The sequence below is a fragment of the Schistocerca nitens genome, chromosome 7 (genome assembly GCF_023898315.1).
Source record: "Schistocerca nitens isolate TAMUIC-IGC-003100 chromosome 7, iqSchNite1.1, whole genome shotgun sequence".
NCBI lineage: Eukaryota > Metazoa > Arthropoda > Insecta > Orthoptera > Acrididae > Schistocerca > Schistocerca nitens.
Window position 1 is genome coordinate 593453315 of NC_064620.1, and position 27977 is coordinate 593481291.

The 27977-nt window shown below is 42.3% G+C and overlaps 1 protein-coding gene across 1 annotated transcript in view; it reads right to left on the bottom strand.

Annotated features, from left to right (window-relative positions):
• The window catches only part of LOC126194782 (uncharacterized), a 369006-nt gene extending 341272 nt beyond the window's left edge, over positions 1 to 27734 (bottom strand). Inside the window, exon 1 of the mRNA XM_049933081.1 lies at positions 26690 to 27734. Coding sequence (XP_049789038.1) covers positions 26690 to 26753 — 64 coding nt within the window. The 5' untranslated portion in view covers positions 26754 to 27734. The remainder of the gene's footprint in view (positions 1 to 26689) is intronic.
• Between the last annotated feature and the right edge of the window lie 243 nt (positions 27735 to 27977).

Consider the following 27977-nt stretch of genomic DNA (forward strand, 5'->3'; position numbering starts at 1 on the left):
CACTCAAGCGGCCAGTCCACAGTGCTACGAGCGTGCTAAAATGAGGTTCACCTCGTTACAAATATTCTCGGCGATTTTATTTTCGCGGAAATCTACATAATGTTCTGTTATTCCTTTTCTCGTATGCGCCTGTATCCGCCACCAACTCAGTTCATTCAGCAGCGAAATAACTCGGTCTGGTATTCCTGCGCTACAGGTAATTGGATACTTGTTTTCGAATTCACGAATTGCGTAAAGTTTCTGATTTCGGTTACTGCATGATTCATGATATTCAAAGTGTGACCTATGCCAATCAGCCTCGACCATCAATCAGTAAGTGCGACTCTGTACTTCGGAGAGGACATCTCAGGATTTTCTCATTTTGGCGCGGAGTGTCGACGGTAATTGGAGTCCGCGGATGACGGAATACTAAAGCAGTATATTTACCTTGTCTGACGTGGATTTTCTTCTTTCCAGGCTGCTGACTCTTGTAATTTTGTCTGAGTGCTGCGTTTATGATTCATGGGACTTTTTTTCCCTGCTGTTTTGACTCACGTAGGGCCTACTTTACATCACATAGCTCATCACGTCGTTGCTATGTATTCAGGGTTTATCTAAGTCCATAAAAAGACAGGAAAGTGATGTGTTTAATTTTGAATCATATATTTATTTTTGTTACATTAATTCCTGCGCTCACGAGCCGTTACTGTAGTCTATCTAAAGCACTAATGGGCCTGTACCAAATTACATCGTTGCAGAATTTACATTAATGTTTTTTCTTCAGGGGAGGGAAATATATCCCAGTAATGATGGGTGTACCCCAAATGCGCGCATCTGAATTATTTTGAACAAAATACAAGAAGGTAGCAGCAAGCTGCTACAGTTTTAATGATCGAAGTGTGTGGAACATAGCTAATAAATGAGAAGAGGATGAGACGGGTTTATTCAGTTTGTAAATTGAGCAACCATTACCGGAAACTGTGAAGAAATTTTGAAAGGTAATTAATGCTGTGAAACATGAAGAAAATGCATTGTAATTTGCTGGTAATGACGTAATTTTGACAGAGACTGCAAGAGACCAGGATGATTTCTTGGACGGAATGGATACTGGCTTCATAAGAATTTACAGGATTAACGTGAATAACTGCAAATCAAGGATACAGAACAGAAGTTGAATTAGGTAAGATGAGGCTGAGAGAATTAGATTGTATAATGAAACGCTAAGACTAGTGGACCGGTTTTACTCTTTGAGCAAGAAATTTTTGTACAGGTTGTAAAATGTACATTAGCATTAGCAAGCAAAAGTATTTCTAGAAAATAAATGTAGTATCATCGACTATAAAATTCCATTGCTGTAGCAGAGAGTGTAAGATTATAAGGATAAAGGGACCATAAACAGCGCGAGATTAAGACCCCTGTAGATGTTAGAACTGGCTGACCTCACCGAAAAACGGATCAGTCACTGTACGATATTTAATTACTGGTGCCACTCGATGGGTAACTTGCTGAAGCGAATTAATTAAACAGGAGTGGCACTTACATACATGAAACACACAAAAATGATAGGTTCATCAAACTACCAAATGAAAAATTGTCACAATAAATTTTATTTATTACAAGTCCCCTTGGATTTCAAGTTAAATACAAAGCGCACGATTAACAAAGAACAGATACTTTTATGAACTATCAACACAGGTTACAATCGAATTAACTTTTCAACAACTTAGTGATGGTCGGATAATGGATATGAAGTGGAAACGTTAGAATCAGCATCTATATGGGATATCATCTAAGTTGATAGATATGTGCAGTGATCGCCGACTGTTAATCAAGGACGAAGGAAAGAACAACAAAAAGTATCACACTTCCTCCTATTGCCTTGATTGAGCACTTGTGGAGCCTGTGATTACTAATAAGCATACTTGGAATGAAAATGTGAAACTCCTAACATTAGTCTGAAGTCTTCGCATGGTTCCTGCAACTCCGTTCTCAAATACTACTCTTGCTCACCATTTTTACAGTTACCAGTGCACACGCGAGTGTCTTCTAAGGTCGCTGCCTCTCTCGGACGGAAGAGCTCTAGCGAGACCTCCGAACACATGAAATGCATTTTTACTCTTTCGTTGTGTCTTTCGTCGAGAGTGTGAGCCTTGTGCATGATTCTGATCGCCAGAGATAGCGGTTCTTCGAAGAGCCGATCAATCAGATGTGTGCTGATAAGGCAGTAGTCTCTCTTCCATACTCTGATTTAATGCAGTTAGTCTACAGTGAGGATTTTTGGTGCTGAAACTCAGAAACAGCAGCTTTCTTGTTCCAGCCAGTAAGGACTACTCCACGTACAAACAGGCGAGCTCCGTTCCCTCACTCCGTAACTTATTTTAACCAAGGAAAAAATGAAAAAGAGCGTTTCGCGTCAATGGCAGGTCTTATTACATTCGACGCCACACTGGGCTACCTGCGCGCCGGATGGGACAGCTGCTCTAACTATTATCTTTCTCTCATAAATCAGCAACATCAGTTAGGTTGGGGGTCAGCTTCAACGCTGCTAGGCCCACGCTCCCAAACACACAGGTCCAGTATGGCTGTCGCTTGCCCAGCATTTCCCAGAATGTGGGACTAATGCATCGTTCAGTTCCTTAAAATTTTGTATGCTCTATCACGGTTAGCTTGCGGGAAAAAGTCGCAGTGCATCCTTGTTGGTGGCGGGCATGCAGCGTTATAAATTATTTACTCAGTAACCTCCTGTTGCTTAGGATGCAAGTACTGTTGTTGTCCAGGGAAGTACAGACTTCACCTTTCCACCGGGCCTCTGTTCACACACAGTAAAACGGGCCTAGCGACTTCCCACAAGGCGCTTCAGATTTCTTCGCGGTGGCGTAGCCCCTCGGTACTAATAGCTTAACATTAGTTCAAATGGCTCTGAGCACTATGGGACTTAACATCTGAGGTCATCAGTGCTCTAGAACTTAGAACTACTCAAACCTAACTAACCTGAGGACAGCGCACACATCCATGACCGAGGCAGGATTCGAACCTGCGACCGTAGCAGCAGCGTGGTTCCGGACTGAAGCGCCTAGAAGCGCCCCGCCACAACGGCAGGCCTTAACATTGGCCCTCCCGTGTCTGCTCTGTGAGCCTTCGCTGAACATGCATTCAACAGGGCTCTCAGTCACTTTTTTAAGTAATGCTCCAGGAGAGGAAATTAACACGGAATTTTAATAGATGTGAGAATGACTAACGTTAATTTATCCCTACCTGTACTTCCATTTCTCAGTGGAAATTAATTTAGATTACAGGCTTTATCAACGTAATGGACGCTGATTATGATGCATGGCAGTTGTGATAAATAAAGTCAAGTATAAATGGTACAGATACTAATTTGATAGAATCTTTCCGAATGTGGTGTTATAAAAGACTGGATAATTTTTTATGTATAGGTCGAATAACTAATGTACTAAACTGAATCGAGTAGAAATGACGCCTTAAGGTACAACTAGACTAAAAGATGAAATATGTTACTAGGACACATCCTGTTATTTGTATAGGGGGGGAGTGTGCGATTAAGATTTGTGGAGAGGAACCAAAGCTTCTCTATAGCAAACACATTCATTTTGACTTGGGTTCAGTTATTATGCAGATATGAAACGACTTAAACCAGCTACACCAGCACGAAGACCTGTAGCAAACCGCTGTCCGAACGACGAAAAGGTGAAAAGAACTACGTATAGATGCTTTAAAAGCAAGTTGCTGAAAGCACATCACCAGCTAAAGAAAGAAGGCTACGTCCCAATCACATCCTATCCACGTTCTAGACTTTAATATGTAATCCAAAAGTCTGCAAAATTTCGTGTCTGTCTCGGAGAGAATTCAAGTCTGGCCAGCCCCCTTCCCAATGTATTAACCTACCTGAATAGAATCTGTTCGATACCCGTCGGCAGTCGTGCCGCTTGGATAAAATGTTTTTATAACTCCCTGTGAGTTGCCTCTACTACTTCTGTTTGTACTCGTAGTACAGGGTGTTTATAAATGAATAGCGGGGTTTTAATGCTTTATAATATAATACGGTTATAAATGACATGTAAAATGAAAGAGCAACTCAAACAGTTTTACCAAGAACCTTATATATGTTCAGTGTGTGCACCATTTGTCATACGGCACGCATCAAGTCTATAGCTCAGTTCTTCGCAAACGTTGATAAGTGTGTCTTCAGTGATTGTAGCAACAACTGCTTCAATCTGGTTTCTTAATTCCAGGAGGTCTGCTCGTAGCAGAGGCACGTACACACGATCCTTGATGAAGGCCCAAAGGAAAAAATCGCACGGCGTTAGGTCGGGTGAACGTGGAGGCCATGCAAAGCAAGCCCTGTCATTGGGCCCCTTGCGGCGTACCCAGCGCTTGGGTACAGTGAAGTTCAAACTATTGCGTACTTCGCTATGCCAGTGAAGATTTATAAGATTCTTGGTAAAACTGGTTGAGTTGCTCTTTCATTTGACATATCATTTATAACTGTAAGTTTACTGTAATAAATATTATAAAGCGTTAAAACTCCGATATTCATTTATAAACACCCTGTACTAGAATCTGCACCCACGTTACATTTGTTAACGGTATTTTTAGACAAGGCGTAATTGCAACATTAGTAATCATCTCAGTACTTACAAATTACTTACGATTTACTGCTGGCCCATAATTCTGTTTATTCTGGGGGCGTTCCTCATTCTCACTATGAGACATAGGACATCTGTACTTGTGAGTCATTCTCAAAGTTTTACTGTCTCTAGGTGCAGTATTGGTATAAGCGTCATGATTTATTTCACAAACTGAACGTCTTAATTTATACTTGTACTTGAAAAATACTTTGAAGTGCACTGTGGAGGATATTTCCGCCTGGACCATATGTTAGGGTTTCTTCCCGTCCTACCCTTTGTGTAAGCAATAATTTGTCGTCTTGGCTTCGCGGTTCCAACGGAACAAAAGCAGCTGTAGTATATTCCTAAATTGTTCACTTAGTACCAGTTCTTGAATAGCTGTAAATAGGCTGTTGTGTGATAGTTTGCGTTTATCTTCAGTCGTTTGCCACTTTTCCATTTTCGACATTAGGTGACGTTCTCCGGTTACGCAAAGACACCTATGACTAATCTTGATGACCCTCTCTATAAAATATAATATGCATCCTACATACTTAAGTGATATTCTAGGGTCAGTGTGTCTTGCAGACAGTCTGAATTTTCCCATTATATTACCAGAGAAGTGAAGTCTCTCATTTGCCTTACCTACGATTCAGCCCACTTATTTGATCATACTGTTTTATAGGCTCACAGAAATTAGATCCAGGTGTTTTTGCGAGTTAGCTGATTGCAGCTGCGATTCTGTGATATTGTAGGCACGGTGTACTACTTTTCCGTTTTCAGATTTGAACGTTTCAAACAAGTTTTCCATCACTGACCACTTCTAAGCAGTAGAAGACACTTCTGTAAATTTGGGAGGTGACTTCACACACACACACACACACACATATACACACAAACTCGCATAGGAAATTTCGTAGATCTATTTACGAGATTTCATGTGATGTTATGTTCAGTCTGGTATAATATTTCTGCGTCTCATACAGGATCGTACTAATCTTCTAAAAGGACATGTTACCTGAAGTCAGCCGTAAGTGGGCTTATGAGTAATACGTGCATGTTCCCATGTTGTCCATACTTACACATTTCAGATCTCTGTCCTCTAATTATCGTAAATAGCTCGGTATTGGACGTGGCTATTAAGAAGATAAAGCATGAACTCAGTTGGAGTAACAGGACTTACAATCTTGTTCTAACAGCCGAGATTGAATGGTAATCAGAATTAGCAAACGGAAATAACCAGTGTTTCGTGGCCTGGTATGTCTCTGTTATGCCGATAGGCAATATCCTGTCACAGACAGGCATCATGAACCATATTGAAAGACACTGTTGCTATTTTGTCATTAGTGGTCGGTCGGAATGTTAGTTATGCCTCCTAGAGTAAAGTAAAATGTACACGAGGCTGTGCTGACTAGTATATAATGCCTGCGAATTTTTTATCTCGAAAGTCTTAAAGCGTTTTAAATAACACAGATGCTATTAACAGTCTACGTCTTTATTCTTCATGTCTACATACACTCAAAACAAAAAGGAAAATAAAAAAAAGATCGACGCATCACGAAGCTATACCCGAATGAGAAGGAAATCGGTAAATGTAATGTGCAAGTACAGACACCTCACGTAGTGCGTCTTTCTTTTTTTTAGGTTGTATTTGGAGCACTCTGCCTCTAGAGGGCTCCGGATTGTAGCGTGTAACATGACGGTATGTAGCAGCTTTGACAAACAGCGTGCTGCAGTCACGTCTTGATTTCGCAGAGTTCATCCACATATGGAGCATAATCTCTCTCAGCGTGACAGTGCTAGACCACACACGAATGCCGCAGCATCTGCAACAATCTGACGCCTTGGGTTCACTGTCAACGATCTTCCCGACTCAACCCCGTACGACTGGTTCGATGGCAAGGAATGTTACGGAAAGAAAAGCACTGACGTCAACATCAACGCTTCCTCATCTGTGGTCTCATGTTACAATTGCGCATTTCTTATTTCGCTGACTGTAGCATCATCACTTCCTTATCTCCAAGGCCATTACTGGAACCACGACATCCTGCCACCACAAGCTCTTCAGCCAAATCCTATTAAGTATCTGAATTGCTGAAAATTTTGTAAATCATGTTTGCATTACTGACTTCCAAAAACTCGTCCAGGGACTGACTGACGTCAGTAAATTTAATTTGAAGCTACCTACTAATCCTCTTGGAATAATGGAATGTGTCGACAGTATATTCCTATATAAACAATTAACATTCAACATTTGGTTGTAAAATATAAATAACAATATAGAATTCATAACTGTTGGAAATGAGTTTGACTTCAAGTTTAGGCATGTCACCAGCAGACGGCTGCACTGTAGAAAACGAGTGCTTTCTACTACCAGCAGATGGTTGCGCTGTAAACCTGACCTATGTTTGATCTTCATACTGCAGCTTCTAACTGGAAGCAATAGATTACTGCACAGTTAAAAAACGCAACCTGTTCGTAACTTAATGGCATTTCACAGCTATGATTTTGAAAAAACTCTAAAGTGTCTTCCAAATACGTTGGCAGCACGAAAAGCGCGATGTTAATATTGCTTGTGAAGTTAATACATGAGAAAATACTGTACCATACAAATCAAGTATGTGATATCAGATTATTGCCAAAATACGTCTGCTATGTAAAAGGAAGCGTGACATATTCGCCAGTTGGTACCCGAAATTCTAAAGTATGCAACCCCAGCACTAGATTTTAACGACTAATAACAGATAACATTTGAGAATGTAGACCTAATAAGTCGACGTCGTAAATCTAACGTGACCAGTCTGATAGCTACACAAAAATACATGGTAGCTCAGAAATACTGCGCTAACCAGGCTAATAGACAGACTGAATGTAACTAATGATGCTGGCTCTAGAGGGAAATCACAATATACCCTTAGATTATATATTACCGCATTTAAATGGTTCTCACTCACCATTTGAGAAGGGACAAAGATAATGCATCATGTTATTCACTAGAAGAAATATAACTGGTGCTGCTGTTTTCCATTTATTGCTGTTATTACAAGTGACACAGACCTACTGAACGCTACGTACAATAACAGCAGTTTGCAGTCAAAAGCCTCCTTAAAGCTTTATAGACTGTATTTTCCTATATTATTGCTCACGTTACTCTAATCAAAAAGGTGAAAAGAGCGATGTTGACGTTGTCGTGGTATCTAAACACGTAAGGTGTGAAGTCAATCTGTGCAGTTGGATTTCCGGAAACTATGTCTTGCGAAAATAAAAACCTGTAACAAACTACACCACCACAAACATATGCGCAACACAGTTTCTTATTATGGAAGGAAAGAGTAAGGTGCTTTCGTTACCAAACAAAAAAGTTACTCAAATTGTTGATGGACGTTTACTGCTTGTAAACAGTCGACCAAAGACAGTAAGAGTGACATTTCCAAAGACAATGTCACAATCGACATATGGAAAAGTAAATAAAACGACTTACAATATACTGAGAGACGTGTAACATTTTGAATCCACAGGTTAAATATTGCTTCATCAAAATTGTCTGTATAACTCATTAAAATACATGTATTACGTAATATAAACAAAATCGCTATGAAAATTCGATCTTCTACGCCTTGCAACCACAATCAACCATCAAAACACAACTTGCACCTAATGCAAGACACTGTCGACAACTAATATGCTCCATAATTATTCGAATTTCGTATTTAGTCATGCACAACCTATTTTTTATTACAAAGGATTTTAAGATTTATTTTGTTGAATTTAAAGACGATAAACCCATGCCACAGTTGCTGAGAAGTTGCATCATTTCACTGTGAGCTGTTTATTACAGCTTGTGCGTGTGCTTGTCTGCTGTTAGTTAATAGTCCATTGAAATCTTATATTATCTTCACTTTCCGATGTATCGTGTGTCACCTTCAGATTTTTTATACTCTCTCTGGCACTGTGGTAGGAATCATTTGAATCCCAATGAAAACATCAAAATCTGTACTTAACTTCTTCAACATGTCCAAACACTTGACCTGCTGCAGAGTGAAAATATCATTTTGGGAACATCCCCCAGGCTCTGCGTAAGCCACGTCCCCGCAAAATCCTTTCTTTCAGGAGTATTACCGACGCAGATTTTGCAGGAGAGCTTCTGTGAATTTTGGAAGGTATCAGATGAGGAAGTGGCTGTGAAGACGAGTCGTGAGTCGTGATGGGGTAGCTTAGTCGGCAGATAACTTGCCTGCAAATGGCCAAAAGGCCGGAGGTTCGATTCTCTGTCTGGCACACTGTTTTAGTCCGCCAGGAGTTTCATCTCTGCGCGCAATCCGCTTCAGTGTGAGAATTTCGTTCTGGAGTATATAGTAGTTAAGCAGAAATATGTGCAGTAACGAACAATACTTAGTTGCATGACTCAACTTCTCAGCCACTGCGGCATGTGCTCCTCGTCTTGAATTTCAGCTAAATAGATCTTAAGAGCATTCTTAAAACAAAATAAAAGAATCAGGGGCTGTCATGGCTAAACACGAAATTTGAATATGTAAGGACCACCCTAATAACCATCCTCTACTCCTATAAACGCTAAACAAATGCCACAACACACATTATAGCTGTCGTGTTGCAAAATTTAGGTGGTCTCAACGGAAAATGACGTTAGATGTACTGCTTACCCATGATGCGGCCTCAGTTAAGTCCTCGGCCAAATCGTTCATGTTCGTATTTCCAACATTGCAGGGTGACAGCACGACAGTGCCAGTTTGCAGAGGTGAAGATATATACCTCGTAATACACGAAGAACAGACGAATAGCAGCAGCAACAGCGATGGAAAATTACCATTGCTGAAATGACGTAATTACATTCCACAACAAGGAAGTTAAAAAGAAAGATACAGTTCGTTGCGTACGTATCTAAAATTGTCTTGTACCGGAATCAAACACGATCCATTCTGTGGTGGTGTCCAGCCTCGTAATACCGTGCCTAGGAATATGTACAAAAATGTTCCTGTAGCCACATGTCTGGACGGTTCATAAAATCTGTAACGCGGTTGCCAATAACGTTTTTTGCCCCTGGGCTTCTGATTTGACAAATATAATGTATGTTTTACTCTACAACTGGAAGCCACCCACATTAAACTATCAACCCTCACTATCTTAGCATGCATTATAACCTTAGGTGTGGCCATGTATGTGAGATGCCACCTCCGAGCAAACAATGTGCTGCACATAGGAAAAACTTAATGCAAATACCGAAGCAGGTTGGTTCCATTAATGTAGATTTATAGCGTAGTAGGTAGGATAGTACGTGGATCTTACATGCACCGTGTATAATGTAATCACATCATAGCATATTCCGCAAAAGACGGTGACAAACATTAACGTGATAATTTAGTGGTAAATTCCTTGATTGGTGTGTGACACAGTACCAAATCGCGACAGACAAACTGTACCACTGGTGGTATTGTGGAGAACAACACTTCCCTTGTTTTAATATAGCTAGTCAGAGTAGCTTATTATAACCGTATTCATACAGAATGTCGTTAACTGCCTACATGTACACCAGTAGACAAACAGCAGAAACGTTGCTCACACACCCCACTGCGAATGTTTTGTACGTTATTCGTTAATTGAACACCACTTTGAAGAAATTACCACCGAGCAGTGGTACTCCTTCTCAGCACTCGCCGCTACCAAGTCGCAACGTAGTATTGCCTAAACCATCACAACCCAAGGGGCTCCTGATCCAATACTAGGAGAAATGACGAAGTCACAACACACACATTACCGGATTGGGTACTCGAACACACTGTGTGCAGCCCACTTTAATTTGGTGAAAGTAAATTGTCCTCTGACGTCCAGTTCTCATCCGCTGTAAACGATGTCATCTTAGCAGGAAGGTGGAGTGGCAGAGGATTTCACGATGAACAACAAGCCGATACTGCTGAGATATTGCTCTCATATCATGTCATTACATACTTCACGCGGATAACTGCATTCAGCGTGGTCCACTGATAGTGACCGGGCGAAATATCTCACGAAATAAGCATCAAACAAAAAACTACAAAGAACGAAGCTCGTCTAGCTAGAAGGGCGAAACCAGATGTCGCTATGGTTGGCCCGCTAGATGGCGCTGCCATAGGTAAAACGGATATCAACTGCGTTTTTTTAAAAATAGGAACCCCCATTTTATTACATATTCGTGTAGTACGTAAATAAATATGAATGTTTTTGTTGGACCACTTTTTTCGCTTTGTGATAGATGGTGCTGTAATAGTCAGAGACGTATAACTACGTGGTATCACGTAACATTCCGCCAATGCGGACGGTATTTCCTTCGTGATACATTGCCCGTATTAAAATGGACCGTTTACCAGTTGCGGAAAAGGTCGATATCGTGTTGATGTATGGCTAATGTGATCAAAATCCCAACGGGCGTGTGCTATGTATGCTGCTCGGTATCCTGGACGACATCATCCAAGTGTCCGGACCGTTCGCCGGATAGATACGTTATTTAAGGAAACAGGAAGTGTTCACCCACATGTGGAACGTCAACCACGACCTGCAACAAATGATGATGACCAAGTAGGTGTTTTAGCTGCTGTAGTGGCTAACCTGCACATCAGTAGCAGACAAATTGCTCGAGAATCGGGAATCGCAAAAACGTTGGTGTTGAGAATGCTACATCAACATCGATTGCAACCGTACCATATTTCTATGCACCAGGAATTGCATGGCGACGACTTTGAAAGTCGTCTACAGTTCTGCCACTGGGCACAAAAGAAATTACGGGAGGAAGACAGGTATTTTGCACGCGTTCTATTTAGCGACAAAGCGTCATTCACCAACAGCGGTAACGTAACCGGCATAATATGCACTATTAGGCAACGGACAATCCCCGATAGCTGCGACAATTGGAACATCAGAGACTTTGGCGGATTAATGCATGGTGCGGCATTATGGGAGGAAGGATAATTGGCCCCCATTTTATCGACGGCAATGTAAATGGTGCAATGTATGCTGATTCAAATGGTTCAAATGGCTCTGAGCACTATGGGACTCAACGTCTGAGGTTATTAGTCCCCTAGAACGTAGAACTTGTTAAACCTAACTAACCTAAGGACAACATATACATCCATGCCCGAGGCAGGATTCGAACCTGCGACCGTAGCGGTCTCGCGGTTCCAGACTGCAGCGCCTAGAACCGCACGTCCATTTGGGCCGGCTGTATGCTGATTTCCTACGTAATATTCTACCGATGTTACTACAAGATGTTTCACTGCATGACAGAATGGCGATGTACTTCCAACATGATGCATGTCCGGCACATGGCTCGCGTGCGGTTGAAGCGGTATTGAATAGCATATTTCATGACAGGTGGACTGGTCGTTGAAGCACCATACCATGGCCAGCACGTTCACCGGATCTGACTTCCGCGGATTTCTTTCTGTGGGGAAAGTTGAAGGGCATTTGCTATCTTGATCCACCGACAACGCCTGACAACATGCGTCAACGCATTGTCAATGCATGTGCGAACATTACTGAAGGCGAATTACTAGCTGTTGAGAGGAATGTCGTTACACATATTGCCAAATGCATTGAGATTGACGGACGTCATTTTGAGCATTTATTGCATTGATGTGGTATTTACAGGTAATCACGCTGTAACAGCATGCTTTCTCAGAAATTATAAATTCACAGAGGTATACGTATCACATTGGAACAACTGAAATAAAATGATGAAACGTACCTACGTTCTGAATTCTAATTTAAAAAACATACCTGTTACCAACCGTTCGTCTAAAATTGTGAGCCATATGTCTGTGACTATTACAGCGCCTTCTATCACAAAGCGAAAAAATGGTCCAACTAAAACATATTTCCTTACGTACTACACGAATATGTAATAAAAATTAGTGTTCTTATTAAACAAACGCAGCGCTATCTAGCGGGCCAACCATAGCGCCATCTGGTTTCCCCCTTCAAGCTAGACAAGTTTCGTTCTTTGTAGTTTTTTCGTTTGACGCTTTTTTCGTGAGATATTTGGCCCGTTCACGATCAATGGATCAGCCTGTATACAACGCTTTAGCAAGCCTACCACGTTACGTCACAACAGTATCATATACCGGAGCTTTCTAATGCAAATTTACAAATAAGGTCTCTATCCCATGTAAAGAAAACAGCATCAAGAAATGAACTTTCCTATATATATATATATATATATATATATATATATATATATATATATACTCCTGGAAATGGAAAAAAGAACACATTGACACCGGTGTGTCAGACCCACCATACTTGCTCCGGACACTGCGAGAGGGCTGTACAAGCAATGATGACACGCACGGCACAGCGGACACACCAGGAACCGCGGTGTTGGCCGTCGAATGGCGCTAGCTGCGCAGCATTTGTGCACCGCCGCCGTCAGTGTCAGCCAGTTTGCCGTGGTATACGGAGCTCCATCGCAGTCTTTAACACTGGTAGCATGCTGCGACAGCGTGGACGTGAACCGTGTGTGCAGTTGACGGACTTTGAGCGAGGGCGTATAGTGGGCATGCGGGAGGCCGGGTGGACGTACCGCCAAATTGCTCAACACGTGGGGCGTGAGGTCTCCACAGTACATCGATGTTGTCGCCAGTGGTCGGCGGAAGGTGCACGTGTCCGTCGACCTGGGACCGGACCGCAGCGACGCACGGATGCACGCCAAGACCGTAGGATCCTACGCAGTGCCGTAGGGGACCGCACCGCCACTTCCCAGCAAATTAGGGACACTGTTGCTCCTGGGGTATCGGCGAGGACCATTCGCAACCGTCTCCATGAAGCTGGGCTACGGTCCCGCACACCGTTAGGCCGTCTTCCGCTCACGCCCCAACATCGTGCAGCCCGCCTCCAGTGGTGTCGCGACAGGCGTGAATGGAGGGAAGAATGGAGACGTGTCGTCTTCAGCGATGAGAGTCGCTTCTGCCTTGGTGCCAATGATGGTCGTATGCGTGTTTGGCGCCGTGCAGGTGAGCGCCACAATCAGGACTGCATACGACCGAGGCACACAGGGCCAACACCCGGCATCATGGTGTGGGGAGCGATCTCCTACACTGGCCGTACACCACTGGTGATCGTCGAGGGGACAGTGAATAGTGCACGGTACATCCAAACCGTCATCGAACCCATCGTTCTACCATTCCTAGACCGGCAAGGGAACTTGCTGTTCCAACAGGACAATGCACGTCCGCATGTATCCCGTGCCACCCAACGTGCTCTAGAAGGTGTAAGTCAACTACCCTGGCCAGCAAGATCTCCGGATCTGTCCCCCATTGAGCATGTTTGGGACTGGATGAAGCGTCGTCTCACGCGGTCTGCACGTCCAGCACGAACGCTGGTCCAACTGAGGCGCCAGGTGGAAATGGCATGGCAAGCCGTTCCACAGGACTACATCCAGCATCTCTACGATAGTCTCCATGGGAGAATAGCAGCCTGCATTGCTGCGAAAGGTGGATATACACTATACTAGTGCCGACATTGTGCATGCTCTGTTGCCTGTGTCTATGTGCCTGTGGTTCTGTCAGTGTGATCATGTGATGTATCTGACCCCAGGAATGTGTCAATAAAGTTTCCCCTTCCTGGGACAATGAATTCACGGTGTTCTTATTTCAATTTCCAGGAGTATATATATATATATATATATATATATATATGTGTGTGTGTGTGTGTGTGTGTGTGTGTGTGAATTACATAAACAGATATAATCATTAAATATTTATTTCGGAAATCGTTAGGAAATTCAATATTCCGATATCCAAAGAATCAAGAGTGTGTTGAGAACACCAAATTTCAAGCATTAAGTCTCACCATGGAGAACGCAATGGCCGACGTCCTTCACGTAATGAGCGACAGCAGCGACATTTTCGTGCAGTTTTCAGTGCTAACAGACAAGCGACACTGCTTTATATAACCACTGAAATCAATGTGTGACATAAGACGAATGTATCTGTTAAAATAGTGCGGCGAAATATGGCGTTAATTTGTTACGGCAGCAGACGACTGAGTCGTGTGCTATCGTAATCAGCACATCGGCTGTAGCACGTATTCTAGGCTCGTGATTATAGCGGTGGGACCCTAGAGGACTGGAAAACCGTGGCCTGGTGACATATGAGTCTTGATTTCATTTGGTAAGAGTTGATGTTACGGTTAGAGTGTGGCACAGTCCCCTCGAAGCCATGAACCCATATCTTCAACAAGGCACTGTGTATGCTGGTGGTGGCTCCATAAGGTGCGGGATGTCTTACGTGGAATGGAGTAGGTCCTCTGGTCCAACTGAATTGATTATTTTCAGCAACGTTGACACCATCTGCAGCCATTAATAAACTTCATGGTCCCAAACAACAATGGAATTTTTGTGGATGACATTGCGCCATGTTACTTGGCCGGAATTGTTCGTGACTGCGTTGAAGAAGATTTTGGACAGTTCGAATGATTTATTTCGCCGCCCAAACCACCCGACATGAATCTCATCGAATATTTATGGGACATAACCGAGAGGTCAGTTCGTGCTCAAAATATTGTACTGGCCACACTTTTGCAATTATGGACTATTGCAGAGACAGCATAACTCAATATTTCTGCAGGGGACTTCCAACGATTTGTTGAGTCTATGCCACGTCGCACTGCTGCACTACGTTTGGCAAAAAGGCATCCTACACGGTTTTAGGAGTTATGCGCCGACTCTTGTCACCTCAGTGTAAATAACAATTATAACTCTGCAACCAACACTGTTTGTTTACTCGTCGTATTTTACTGGATGGTGTGCCATCCCTGCAATTAGTTGAGAAAGTTTTGTGACTTAAAGTTAGCGTAAATAATTTTTCCGATGGCACTAAAAATATAGACTGGAATGGGTTAAGCACGAAATTCAGCCAATAATTTTTAATATATCGCAAGCTCAGTAATAAAAAAATAGATGTCTGGAGATTTTCGTTTCCTTTACGTTACATGCAAAAACCGGAGTGATGAATCTACTACAACAGTTTCCTATAAAATAAAAAATAAAGAAATATGAAAATAATAAATAAAAATATAAAGAAAATAAAAAATAAAGAAAATATTGTGTGACCCATGAACGATAGGTAGCGTTATTCTGCAGTTTAGTCGTATTAATCATTTAAGTTTTTTAAAATACAGGTCAAGACATGTTAAATACGCTATTTCTAACTGCGAAAATTTGCGAGCAGTCACACACGTCAGCAAGACACCCAATTACGTAAAAAGGAATTTTTGTTTTGACCCTCGCAATGGAGCTGTCACAGTTCACGACTGCAGACACGCAGTGCGCAGTTTAGTGATAATAGCTATCAGCGTTCGTTACGAGATTCAGTGTAGCAATAAACATCAGAACATTTTCCTAAGGGCGGAAGAAACCAGACTGAAGCGGTAACGTCCATAACATTCGTCAAGGTACATTCTACATTACATCTATCTTGTCAGGAAGTAACTGCTGTGTTTCAAATCACTGACACAACGAATGAAACCTGCAGTTGATGATGTCATTGCATCGTGTTGTTTTGAGGGAAATCGGGGCGAGTGTAATTCTGTTATTCAGCACTAAAGGAACACTAATAACCAGTGTATTACTTTCGGTGAGGAAAAGATAGAAATGTGTGAAGAATAAAGATATAGCCAAACAACGAAACGATAATTTGAAGACGAAAAATTATGTTCGCGCTTAAGATTCTAATTTCTGGCCTTGGCCCATAGATGGGATTGACGTCGACCACACGGAAGCGCCTTGTATTCGACTCAAACGCTGGTTGGTTTTTACATTAAAAATGGTTTGTCTCTTCTCGAAAAGGAGTGGCTCAGAGCAGGTACGCACATTTCGTACGGTTATCCATGCACTTTCGTTTGCTTCACGTCGAGCGCATGTCGTAACTCGAGACACATGTGTGAAAAGACAGTGGAACGATCTGTAGTTGAAAACTAGTTTGCGCAGAAAAAAAATTCTTCTACAAAATGATTCTACATTGACGAAAAGTATAAGTGCGTGCAGTGAAGAGTAATAATCGGACCGGAAGAATTTTATGGAATGCAGGACAATAACTGCAGTTGGCATCATCTGTCGAAGGAATTCTGAACCAACGCGCACCTATCAGGATGCAGGTCTAACTATGACAAACTTAGTTTTAGTAGCGAACCATGATATTTTGTTGTTGATGAATCATAACAGTTATAATAAAACACATTTAAGAGAAAGTTACAGAAGAAACTGCTAAACTAACATTTTTTTCAAATATTTATGAAGTAGTTCTCTGAAGAAACTGCTAAACTAACATTGTTGGTTTAGCAGTTTCTTCTGTCACTTTCTCTTTAGTGTGTTTTATTATAATTGTTCTGATCCATCAACAACAAAATATCATGGTACGCTACTGAAACTAAATTTATTCTAGTTAGACCTGCATTCTGATAGGTGACTCTCCCTTAATTTTGAGAAAACACATGATTTATTCTTTCACAGCGAATGGTCATACCTACATCTGATGTAGCACATGGACAGGAATCAATAAGGAGGGTGGATTCTTGCGAACTTTTGTGTGTACGTATTGATGAATACTTGAACTGGCAGTATCATGTTACTCAGCTGTTCAAATAATGAAATTCAGCTGTTGTCGTTCTTCGTGTGATTGCCACTTTCCTGTGGGCCTTAGTCCCGCGTGACGCAGGGCGGCCGTGTTATTACTGATGTGGCAATGTTGGTGGCATAGGGTGGCCAGAAGCCCTTCCTGCCGCCACCCCATACATCTGGGATGGAAGAAGTGTATACCGCAGCTGTCTGCGTCAAGTGTAAGTCATGAAATAGTGCGGACGGTTTCAAATGACTACTAGCCTTGTAACTAAGGTGGAACGTGGGGACTATCCTGGTATTCACCTAGCAGGACGTGGAAAACCGCCTAAAACCCACATCGATTCTGGCCAGCAGACTGGCCCTCGTCGTGAATCCGCCAGGCGAATTCGATCCGGGGCCGGCGCGCCTCCAGAGTCCAGGAGGCAGCGCATTAGCGCTCTCGGCTACCCTGGCGGGTCCTTCGTGTGATTACCACTATTCGGAACTAATGATTGAACCTCCTAGTATAATTTGCTTATTTCCACTGAATAACATATAAAGGAGTACTTACGTGGGGTAATCCATCACTTACTGATGGCATAAAAGCAAGCAATAAGAATAATATGTGGTCTTGCAGGCACTTTTTAAAAGAATCAGGCATTTAATGCTAGTGAAATTTACAAAGAACTTTTCACCATGAAACTGCTCACCAGCCTGCGTGGAGGTACTTATTGAGTCGGTTTGGAAAGGTGTCAGACAGCCATTTTATCCTCTCCAGAGAGAAGCTGTGAGACAGCCATCACAGTTTGACGTGCTGGGTACTGGCAGTGGGACGGAAAAGGCATCCGAGATAGTCCCACACATTTTCTCTGGAGAACAGGTCTGGGGTTCTGCTGGCCACTGTTGTACCTCATCATCACGCAGACAGTTCACAGAGACGCGAGTCGTCTGTGGACGAGCATTGTCGTATTGAAAAATGGCATCACGATACCGCCGTGGGTGAGTTACATCAACCTCTATATGGATACTCTACAAGTCACACTTAGGTGCCGGACAGAGGGTTCATTGAAACACCTTCACAGTAATTCTCTATTATTCCAATCTCGAACAGAGCAAGGAAAGAACGAATAGTTATATCTTTCTGTGCGAGCTCTGATTTCCCTTATTGTATTACGATGTTCATTTCACCCTATGTAGTTCGGCGTGCATCAACAAGGTATTTTCGCATTCGGAGGATAGAGTTGTTGATTGAAATTTCGTGATAAGATTCCGCTGAAACAAAAAACGTCTTTCCTTAATGATGTCCACCCCAAATCCTGTATCATGTCAGTTACACCCTCTTCCCTGTTACGCTATAATACAAAACGTGCTTTCTTTGTTCTCGAGGTACTCTGTTGATCCTATCTGGTAAGGACCCCACATCACGCAGCAGTACTCCAAAAGAGGACGGACAATCGTAGTGTAGGCAGGCTCTTTAGTAGATCTGTTACGTTTTATGTTTGTCTTGCAATAAAACGCGATCTTTTGTTTGCCCTCCCTACAACGTTTTCTATGTGTTCTTCCCAAATTAACTTGTTCGTAATTGTAATTCCTAGGTATCTAGTTGAGTTCACCGCCTTTAGATTTGATTGATTTATCGTGTAACCGAAGTTTAATGGATTCCTTTCAGCAGTCATGTGGATGATCTCACATATTTCGTTATTTAGGGTCATTTGCTCACTTACGAACCATGCAGATATCTTTTCTAAATGGTTTTGCTATTTTTTTTTTTGATCTGATGGCTTTACTAGTCGATAAACAACAGCGTCTTCTGAAAATAACCTAAGATGGCAGCTCAGTTTGTCTCCTAACTCGTTTATAAAGATAAGCACAAGTGTACCTTGGGGAACGCCAGAAATCACTTATGTTTTACTCGGTGACTTTCCGTCAGTTACTATGAACTGTGACCTCTCTGACAGGAAATCACGAATCCAGTAATATTACTGAGACGATATTCCATAAGCATGCAATTTCACTTCAAGCCGCTTGTGTGGTACAGTGTAAAAAGCGTTCCGGAAATCAAGAAATACGGAATCACTCTCAAATCGCTTGTCAACAGCACTCATCACGTCTTGCGAATAAGGAGCTAGTTGTGTTTCACAAGAACGATGTCTTCTAAATCCACGTTGACTCTGTGTCAGTAGACCGTTCTCTTCGAGGTAATTTTAATGTTCGAACACAATATATGTTCAAAAATCCTCCTGCACATCGATGTTAATGATATAGGCATGTAATTTAGAGGGTTATTCCTACTACCGTTCCTGAATGTTGGTGTGATCTGTGCAACTTTCCAGTCGTTAAATATGGATCTTTCGTCGAGCGAGCGGTTGGATACGACTGTTAAGTGTGGAACTATTGCGTCAGCATACTCTGAAAGGAACCTACTTGGCAGACAGTCTGGACCGGAAGACTTGCTTTTGTTAAGTGATGTAAGATGCTTCACTACTCCGAGGATATCTACACCTACGTTACTCGTGTTGGCAGATGTAACTCTTGTGGACGTCGGATGTCCGTGACGCACGTTATGTAGTCAGAGTTCTCGGAATCATCTGAAGTCATATGAGATGTCTCCCCACCTCGTGGCACAGGGAGTAACTCAGCTGTGCCTCTAGAAAACATGGGAAGAATGGAACCTCTAACCAGATTGCCATCTTACTCCCACCACAATGGCAATCCCAGGATGTGCAGCAAAGCAGTTCATCCCAGAACTCAATGCGGCCCATCGGCATTCCGTGCTTCCTGCTAAAGGCACCCGTGTTGAGGTGGCAACGTCAGCCTATGCGTGGGACGATTATTGCCTAGTGCAGCAGCTGATAGTCAAGTTTCACCAATGGTGTGCGATCAGATTGATCTGCCTGATACTGGAACTGGGACGACATCCGAGATGGTGCAAGAATATTTTCTACAGGGAGCAGATCTGAGGATTTTGATGGCCACGGCAGTACCTCAGGGTCACGCAGACAGTTCACAGAGACACATGCCATCTGTGGACGAGCATTGTCATGTTGAAAAATAGCACCACGATACTGCCGTTGCAGCTCTAATCATTTCCATACGCGCCGACGTCGTGTCGATATCGTGTACAAAGTTACACCGACATCCGACCGTGTCTTCTTGGTGTTTCAGAGGTAGTGTACGTGAACGCTAATTAAATTCGTCACAACACAATTTGAGAACAGGTGTCCAAATCTATAGTTAGGCGAGGAGGAGAGAAAAATAACGGAGGGTGCACCATTCAGGAGCTTGTAGGCAATCAACATGTAGCAGTCCACAGAAACTTATCAAGTATACGTAACACGTAAGCGGACTCGTTCTGCATCTATTCAGTGAAACAGCCAAGGCAAGCGTCTGTGGGTCATACAAGTAAGTAACTAACTAGGAGGAAGTGTCTCTTGCCTGTGTCGACAGGCTGACATAGTACGGCCGGTACTGTATCAGCTGGATTACAAACATACTGACGGTAAAACTTCGTGCATTTAAACTGATACAGGTAAGGCTATGGGAAAATAGAAAGAAAACAGGAGAAGTATAAGCCGATAAATCTAAATACTTATAATCTAAGCTATCTAACGCCCGTAAACCACTGGCCACAATAATGTTCAGACGAATAGAAAGTGAAGTTCAGTTTTGTCTGTTAAAAGTGAAATATAAAGAACGAAAGGTTCGCGTTCGAAAGGTAGGCTTTGAGCGTACTCCTGCTGCTACTTCATTAACACTTTCCATAAATAATGTATAGAGTACATCCAAACCAACGACTTACAGAAAAAATAGAGAACATAAGAGTAGTAATATGTTTAAATGATTACGTTTTCATAGACATCACCTCTCTAATGGAATGAAGACAATTTTAATTCGTGCTGGACCGGAAATCGAACCCCGGTTGTTCGCTTATCGTGAGCGGGCGCCTCACAGTTAGGCTAGCCGACCAAGCTTCACGGCCGGTCCAAAACTTCCATATATCGTCAGTCACGTATCTACAACCTGCACTCGTACATGCATTATGTATATTCCCGTGCTGACGAGGCTTTTAGTTGAAAGTCGCGTGCCCAGTGTCTGCAGATGAATCCGATACTGCACTGCTTGTGTTGTTATAAAACTGCACTGCATTGTTCGTTCAGACACGCATACACTCACGCACGTATGTACGAAGGAACACTACATCATACTTCTAAATAATACAGATACTACAATATCGATACTTCTTTTGTCTGGGAAGCAAGACTACACAGTACAGTTGGGGAATGGGGGGAAATGGCGAAGCTAAAGTAAACTTTCTTATCAAAACAGTTCAGCTGCTGTCTCTTACTATATTATGAAAATTTGGGAATTTGTGGTGAGTATCTATGGGACCAAACAGCTGAAGTCATCAGTCCCTAGGCTAACACACTACTTAATCTAACTTAAAGTAATGTACGCCAAGGTCAACACACACACACACACCCATATTATATTGGGATTGCGGAAGGATTTACTGATAGTCTGCATCTCGACAAACTGTTGTGTAAAAACTATGGTCAGCTGTGGGAATACCACAGAATGTAGTAACGATATGATCCGTGACGCAACAATGGACATTGAAGACTGAATGAAAAGTGTGTATTTGAGAGGCACTGCAAAGAACAGACCTATCATAAGTATAATAGAACCCTCACCAGTGAAAGCGGAACTTCAACAATCATCACCCATTGGATCGAGTAAGAATTAAAAGTAACAGCTCAATACGTGATAAAATTCGTAGGGGCAGGGAAAGCACACATATGTACAGAAGGTTATGTAGGATGTAAGGTAGAGAGAAGAAACATTAGTGTGCCCTTTCAAAGGAACTATCTCGGAATCCACCCCGAGCTATTCAGGGAAATAACGGACAACCTAAATCTGGATGCCCTGACGTGGGTTTGAACCGTCGTCCTCCCGAATGCGAGTCCACTGTGCCAGTCACTGCGCCACCTCGCTCGGTAATAGGCAGATGTCTGGATGTAACAATAGGCAAGATGAAGGATGGGCTGGACGACAGCAACAAGGCTGTCGGTAGCGTCAGGGGGAAAAACTGTAATAGTGCAAAGGTAAGGTAACGAACAAGGGAGCAAATGTCATATTCCAGGTCCGCTAAATTTCACATGTTTGCTAACGTTATCAGCCTGGTTATGTTTGGCAAGGTGTGAACTATTCTCTATTTCATTAATACTGGTAGTTAAAAGGTATCCGCCTCAACATAGTGCCATCTTATCTCTGAAGAAAAGGGCAACTCCAGAGAACTATTGGAATAATCGGTCAGACGTACGCTTGTCGCTCAAAGGTCGCCACCAGTCCATCAAAGATCAATCCTCTTATCACATTTTACTATTTCATGTTCCAAATAACCGTCCAGTGTAGGAAATAATGGTTTACGAATCTAAGTTTGCTGACTGCGAATTATGGTTTCATCTTACAAACATACGAAAATTCAAAGATTTCGTGATGTAGTTTCAAATGTCATCCAGATATTGAAACGTAAATAAATAGTTCATTAACCTCTTCTCATGTTAGGGACTGTCTAAATTATGTTGTTCCGGTATTTGTACTAATCGCCCCATGTGCTTTGTTTAAGTAAGGTGGTAAGCAGCATCTTTAAAAGGAAAGTTCTTGTTATAGGTGCTTACAGATTCCCATTTGTTCGGGATCCGTAAGATTTTTGTGAATTGAGATCTTGTTTTTCGAATCACTCTAAAGTTACTGGCGCTTAAAAATAGCACTCTGTGACCTAATGTGGTGGTGGAAGGTTTAGTAACTGTCCTGTAAGAACAGATATCATATGTCACGAACGATGGAAGGTGACAACTGACTTCTTTGGCGAACGTTTCGAACAGTATAATATCAGTCTATACAGTGATCGTTTCCAGTCATTTCCACTCAAGTAAAAGCAGCAGTAACTGTTTCAAAGTTCGTATAGTTACCTATAGTGAAATTATACATAACAATACGCAAATGGGCCTCTACTGTGTGAATTAAATTAACTGCTATGCGTTTGCTTCGCTCAACAACTGAGGTAAAAACGTCGCCTTAAGGTTCAACAAAGGGGTGTGGCCTGCATGTTCGTAAACGAGGATATGTGAAGAAATGGGAGAACAAAACAATATGATTGCAGCAGTCAAAGAAACTGTCCTCAGATAATTATTTAAAACGCATTATGGAGCGGTAGCGACAACGTATATTAGCAGCAGTTTACTTAAAATACAGCGTATATGATGGGCATATTGCACACCCAATAAGCTCTCACCCTTCAGAGATGGTCCCTACATAGCGAAGTCAAATGTAGGTTTAGAGCAGAGGTTCCCAAACTTTTGTTTGTCACGCCCCCCTTCTGCCGAAAAGAAAACTTCCGTGCCCCCCCCCCCTAAAAAATATAGAGATTTTTATTAATTATCAAGAAAGTATTGAAAAATTTGTGATGGTGACGTCATGTAACATGGTGGGCTGTTAATGTATCGAGTCGCAGTTATTACGTCATCAGTCCAGTCTTGTGATTATAAGCCACTCCGAAAGTAAAGAAAGTCCTTGGTAAACAAGGAAAAATATTTGCGACCTTTGCAGATTAGTGGATGCGGGCTATTATTTTAAGTTGAGTGTAGCTTATTACTTTCACTCAATATAAGAAATAGTCACTCAGTCACGGTGTTAACGAACATCACTGATTTGTACGCCTATAGCGCTCCCCATTGTCATTGCGCATAGGTTGGCTTTTATGTCAACGACGACAGTTACCGAACGGCGACAAAGGCCTAGTTCCCAGAAACAGAAAAAAAATAAAAAATTGGTTTTACCCAATAATCGTGCAGACTACACAGAACTTTAAAAAATATGAATAAAACAACTTCATTACCTTGATTACATTTCCTTGCTGCACACCATTTCTTCACTCGTATACGATTTTAGGACTACTCTTCGCTTGCCATATCTAGGATAAACTTTCGCTGTGTCTTCATCGAGAAGAAATACTATTATTAGTTGAAATAACATACCACACGTAACATCAGAATCCATATGGATCACACGCAGTATTTATATTTAAATCAGATTCACTATGTTTATTTTATATTGTTTCTTCGAAATAGTTTTTTATAATTTTACAGTATTACCTACATGCAAGGATAGTTAGCAGGAAAATAACAAGTTCTCCTATAATGTGACGTATTTATTATAAAATATTATTTCCACACACATATGGCAAGAAATGAACAAATAAATCAATGTGAAGGATGAGCTTGCATATTTTTGACAAGATTTTGAATTCTAGGCTGAATAGTAGAAACTGCGCAACGTAAATCATTGGCAATACAGAGTTTGCTTCTAAGCTTATTTTTTATCGCCACTACCGCTGAAAATGCTCTTTCGCACAAATAAGTGCTGGAAAATGGTAAATACAGTTTCAGTGCTTGTTCTGCTGTGCTGGGATACACCGTGAGATATTTCACCCAAAATAAAGGCTTATCCATCTTCTCAAAGTCATACTTCGCTGCAGAATCATTTTCAATTTCTAAGACTTCCTCTCGTAGTCTGTCTGACAACACATCCACGTCAACGTGAAATGGATCCGTCGCTAACCTATAATAAATTTTATCATCACAACTGTTAGGGAAGTATCGTTCGAATTCATCAGTGAGGTGCTGCAAATGGTTTGATATTTTACTCTTAGTATCAGTATCCTTAAAATCGTTTTGAAATCGGGCTTCTTCCAGGATTCCAAACAATCTGGTAAAGCAGGAATAATTGCAGGCTAAAATTTTACGTTTCCATAGTTGCAACTTAGCAGTAAACGCTTTGATGGTATCCCGATGAAAAATTATGTTTGACTCTCCACCTTGTAATTTCAAATTCAATGTGTTTAAAGATTCGAAAATATCTGACAGATAAGCCAATGCACCACGAACACCTATCTTTCTAAATTCCACATACAATTCAGTTTGTTTGTTATTTTCCAAAAACTGCACCACTTCGTCTCGAAGTTCAAATAATCTTCCTTGCATATTTCCTTTTGAGAGCCAGCGTACTTCTGTATGAAGTACTCTGCTCAGAACGAACACTTGTACTGGTTTCGCATTCACGTTTTGCACATTTTCCTGGTGACAAAGGGGATAACTCTGGCGTCCAAATTACGAACCAGCCAGTTCATTTGAGGCGTATACAGTCTATTAAAGTCACTGTAATCGCATCACATGGGGATCCGCGGGTTGACAGGGTAATAAAACGGCATTTTTGCAGTTACGCAGTATAAGTGATTATTACTCTGATGAACATAGCCTACTACGGCTAAAAGCTATGACACGATTACGTTCAGTTCATGTGTACAAATGTACGGAATAGTTAATACCTGACTTTTCTGTTTTCCAATTGTCAGAAGTAAGTGGTTTACAAATCTGATGTATTAGAATTAACGCATATCGCCTTCGTAATTTTGACAGTTTCCGTGTGTGACATTCTAAACGTGATATTCTAAACGTGATCTTCAAAAGCTGTATGTTCTAGGATAGGTTATTGAGATAGGATTGCGGGAAGTGGGACGCCAAACGATTGCATTTAGCACCATAATCTATCATTAATACCTGCACATTCATTTTTATTAAAATATCGATATTAAAAAGAAATATTAGGTTTATAGCACTAGCTCCACCCGCGCCCCCCTTGCAACATCATCACGCCCCCCCAGGGGGGCGTCCCCCCCAGTTTGGGAACTTCTGGTTTAGGGTATACCAAAAAAGAGACAATATGTCCCAAGAGCATGGATGAATACATTTAACAGACAAATAAAAATGGAGAATAATTGAGACTACTAAATTTGAAATTGTACCACAAATTAAATTTCCATCTTTAACGAAATAAAACCACGAAATTGCTAGAACTTATTTCCTACGACATTCCTCACTGAAGTCGGGGTGTGTAATGAGCTCGTCGAAATAATATATATCTCAATCACAAAGGTAATGCGACTGGGGCAGATCTATGTGTAAATACTTCTCCCCTATGTTGATAATATATCCCATGTATATGATACAGCCGGAGTAGAAAGTTTGTTTTTTGTTTACTTTTGGTTTTTACATCTCTACTTTTTTACTTGGCTGTGGCGATGATTAGTTGACGGACATTTCGATTTTGCCAGAAGATGCGTAAGAGAACCGATTTTATTTAATGTGCGTTCACAATAAATGTTGCTAAACTTTGACACATGTCCTCTGACAGAGCACAGTATTCGTATGTTGTTTATTCTTGATGGTTCAAGTCATGCGTTTTGCTCCATTATGGAGACTTTACTTATGAAGTATATCTTGATTTTTTCGATGAACGGCTCACAGACGTGTCTGCTTGTTACTCATTATATGGAAATGAAGGGCAGCGCACAGGTTCGACAGGAATCAGGATTACAGTGTTATTAGTAAGTTGTGGTGCTTGCGTTTGGCCAGACAATGTTGTCCGTTTCAAGACTCACCGTCTGTGGCGACCCCGATGACCGTGGCCCACAGCAGGAAACTCCAGGCTCGTCTCCCCTTCATTTCCACTGCCGCTTTAAGAAAGTCACTGGTGTTGCTCCACTGCACTGGTGATGAACATCAAGCGAAGACACTCGGGCAGGCCTTCGAGGTAACCAAGCGTTAGCACTACTTTCCCATCAACGGACAGTTCACCAATTTCTGAGGTGCTGTGTAAGTTACTTATAAGCGACTAATTTAGTCTCGTAAAGGTGTGTCAGCAGCTTTGCTGGAAACTTGAGACACATACTCTGTAAGCTATTTCGCGAACATACATTAAACTATCAAACTACTGCAAGGTCCTTTTAGGGTAGTCTGTATCCCAATTTTCAAGCCATTTTTCATTTTTTTCTCGAGGTATCCTCGTATATAACGGCAAGAATGAGTGAATGACTGAGAAACATTCGATAACTATCGCAGAAGGATTGTGCGAAGATGGAGACACTTTGCCGGTATTTGGGTATTGTTGCTGAGACAGCACTCCTGTATTCTAAGCAACAAGTGTTTCTGAAGCCACGGAGGAATTGCAGAACCGGAAAAAAAGAATCACTATGCCGGTATTGGGTCGGAGTCGCTCAGTAGTTTAGCATGAAAAGCGAGTTCGCTACCGAGCAAAATAAGAAAATACAGAACACACGTCAAACTTCAGACACTCTGCCAAAATCGGACGTCGCTGGAGTGGCAGTTCCGTATACAAAGCAACAAGTGTTGCCGAAATATAGAAGAAATTGCGGGAAACGCGACGGAAGGTTCGCGGCGAGTCTGAACCTCTACCTCTTGTCCTGTCGCCGTTCACTGTAGTAGGGGACGGGGAACTCGACTGCCCGTTTCCACTGAGTGACTTGCTCTACGTCCGCGTTTGCACCTGCGCGGGGCTGTCACGGGAGCACAGCGACAGGGGCGTCCGTTATGGTGGTAGCACTGCGCACAGTGGCGGCTGCGGTGGCGGCGGTCCCCTCGCGTCAGGCGCGGACCGCAAGACTAGTGCCGGCTGTTCTGCATCCGACGCGCGTCGCGTCGCCTGCGGCCAGCTCCGCCGGTGGGATGGGGGAAGCGCGCCGCGCCGCGCCGGGCCGTTCTGCGCACGCGCGCGGCGCCTGCCGCACGCGCCACGCGCTCCGGATGACGTAGCGTGCATGTCGCGTCAACCCGCAAGCGCGCGTGCTGTTGCGGCGGAAATTTCGCGTTTGCGACTCCACCCTTTCTCTCTCTCTCTCTCTCTGTCTCTCTTCCTCTATCTCTCCCTCT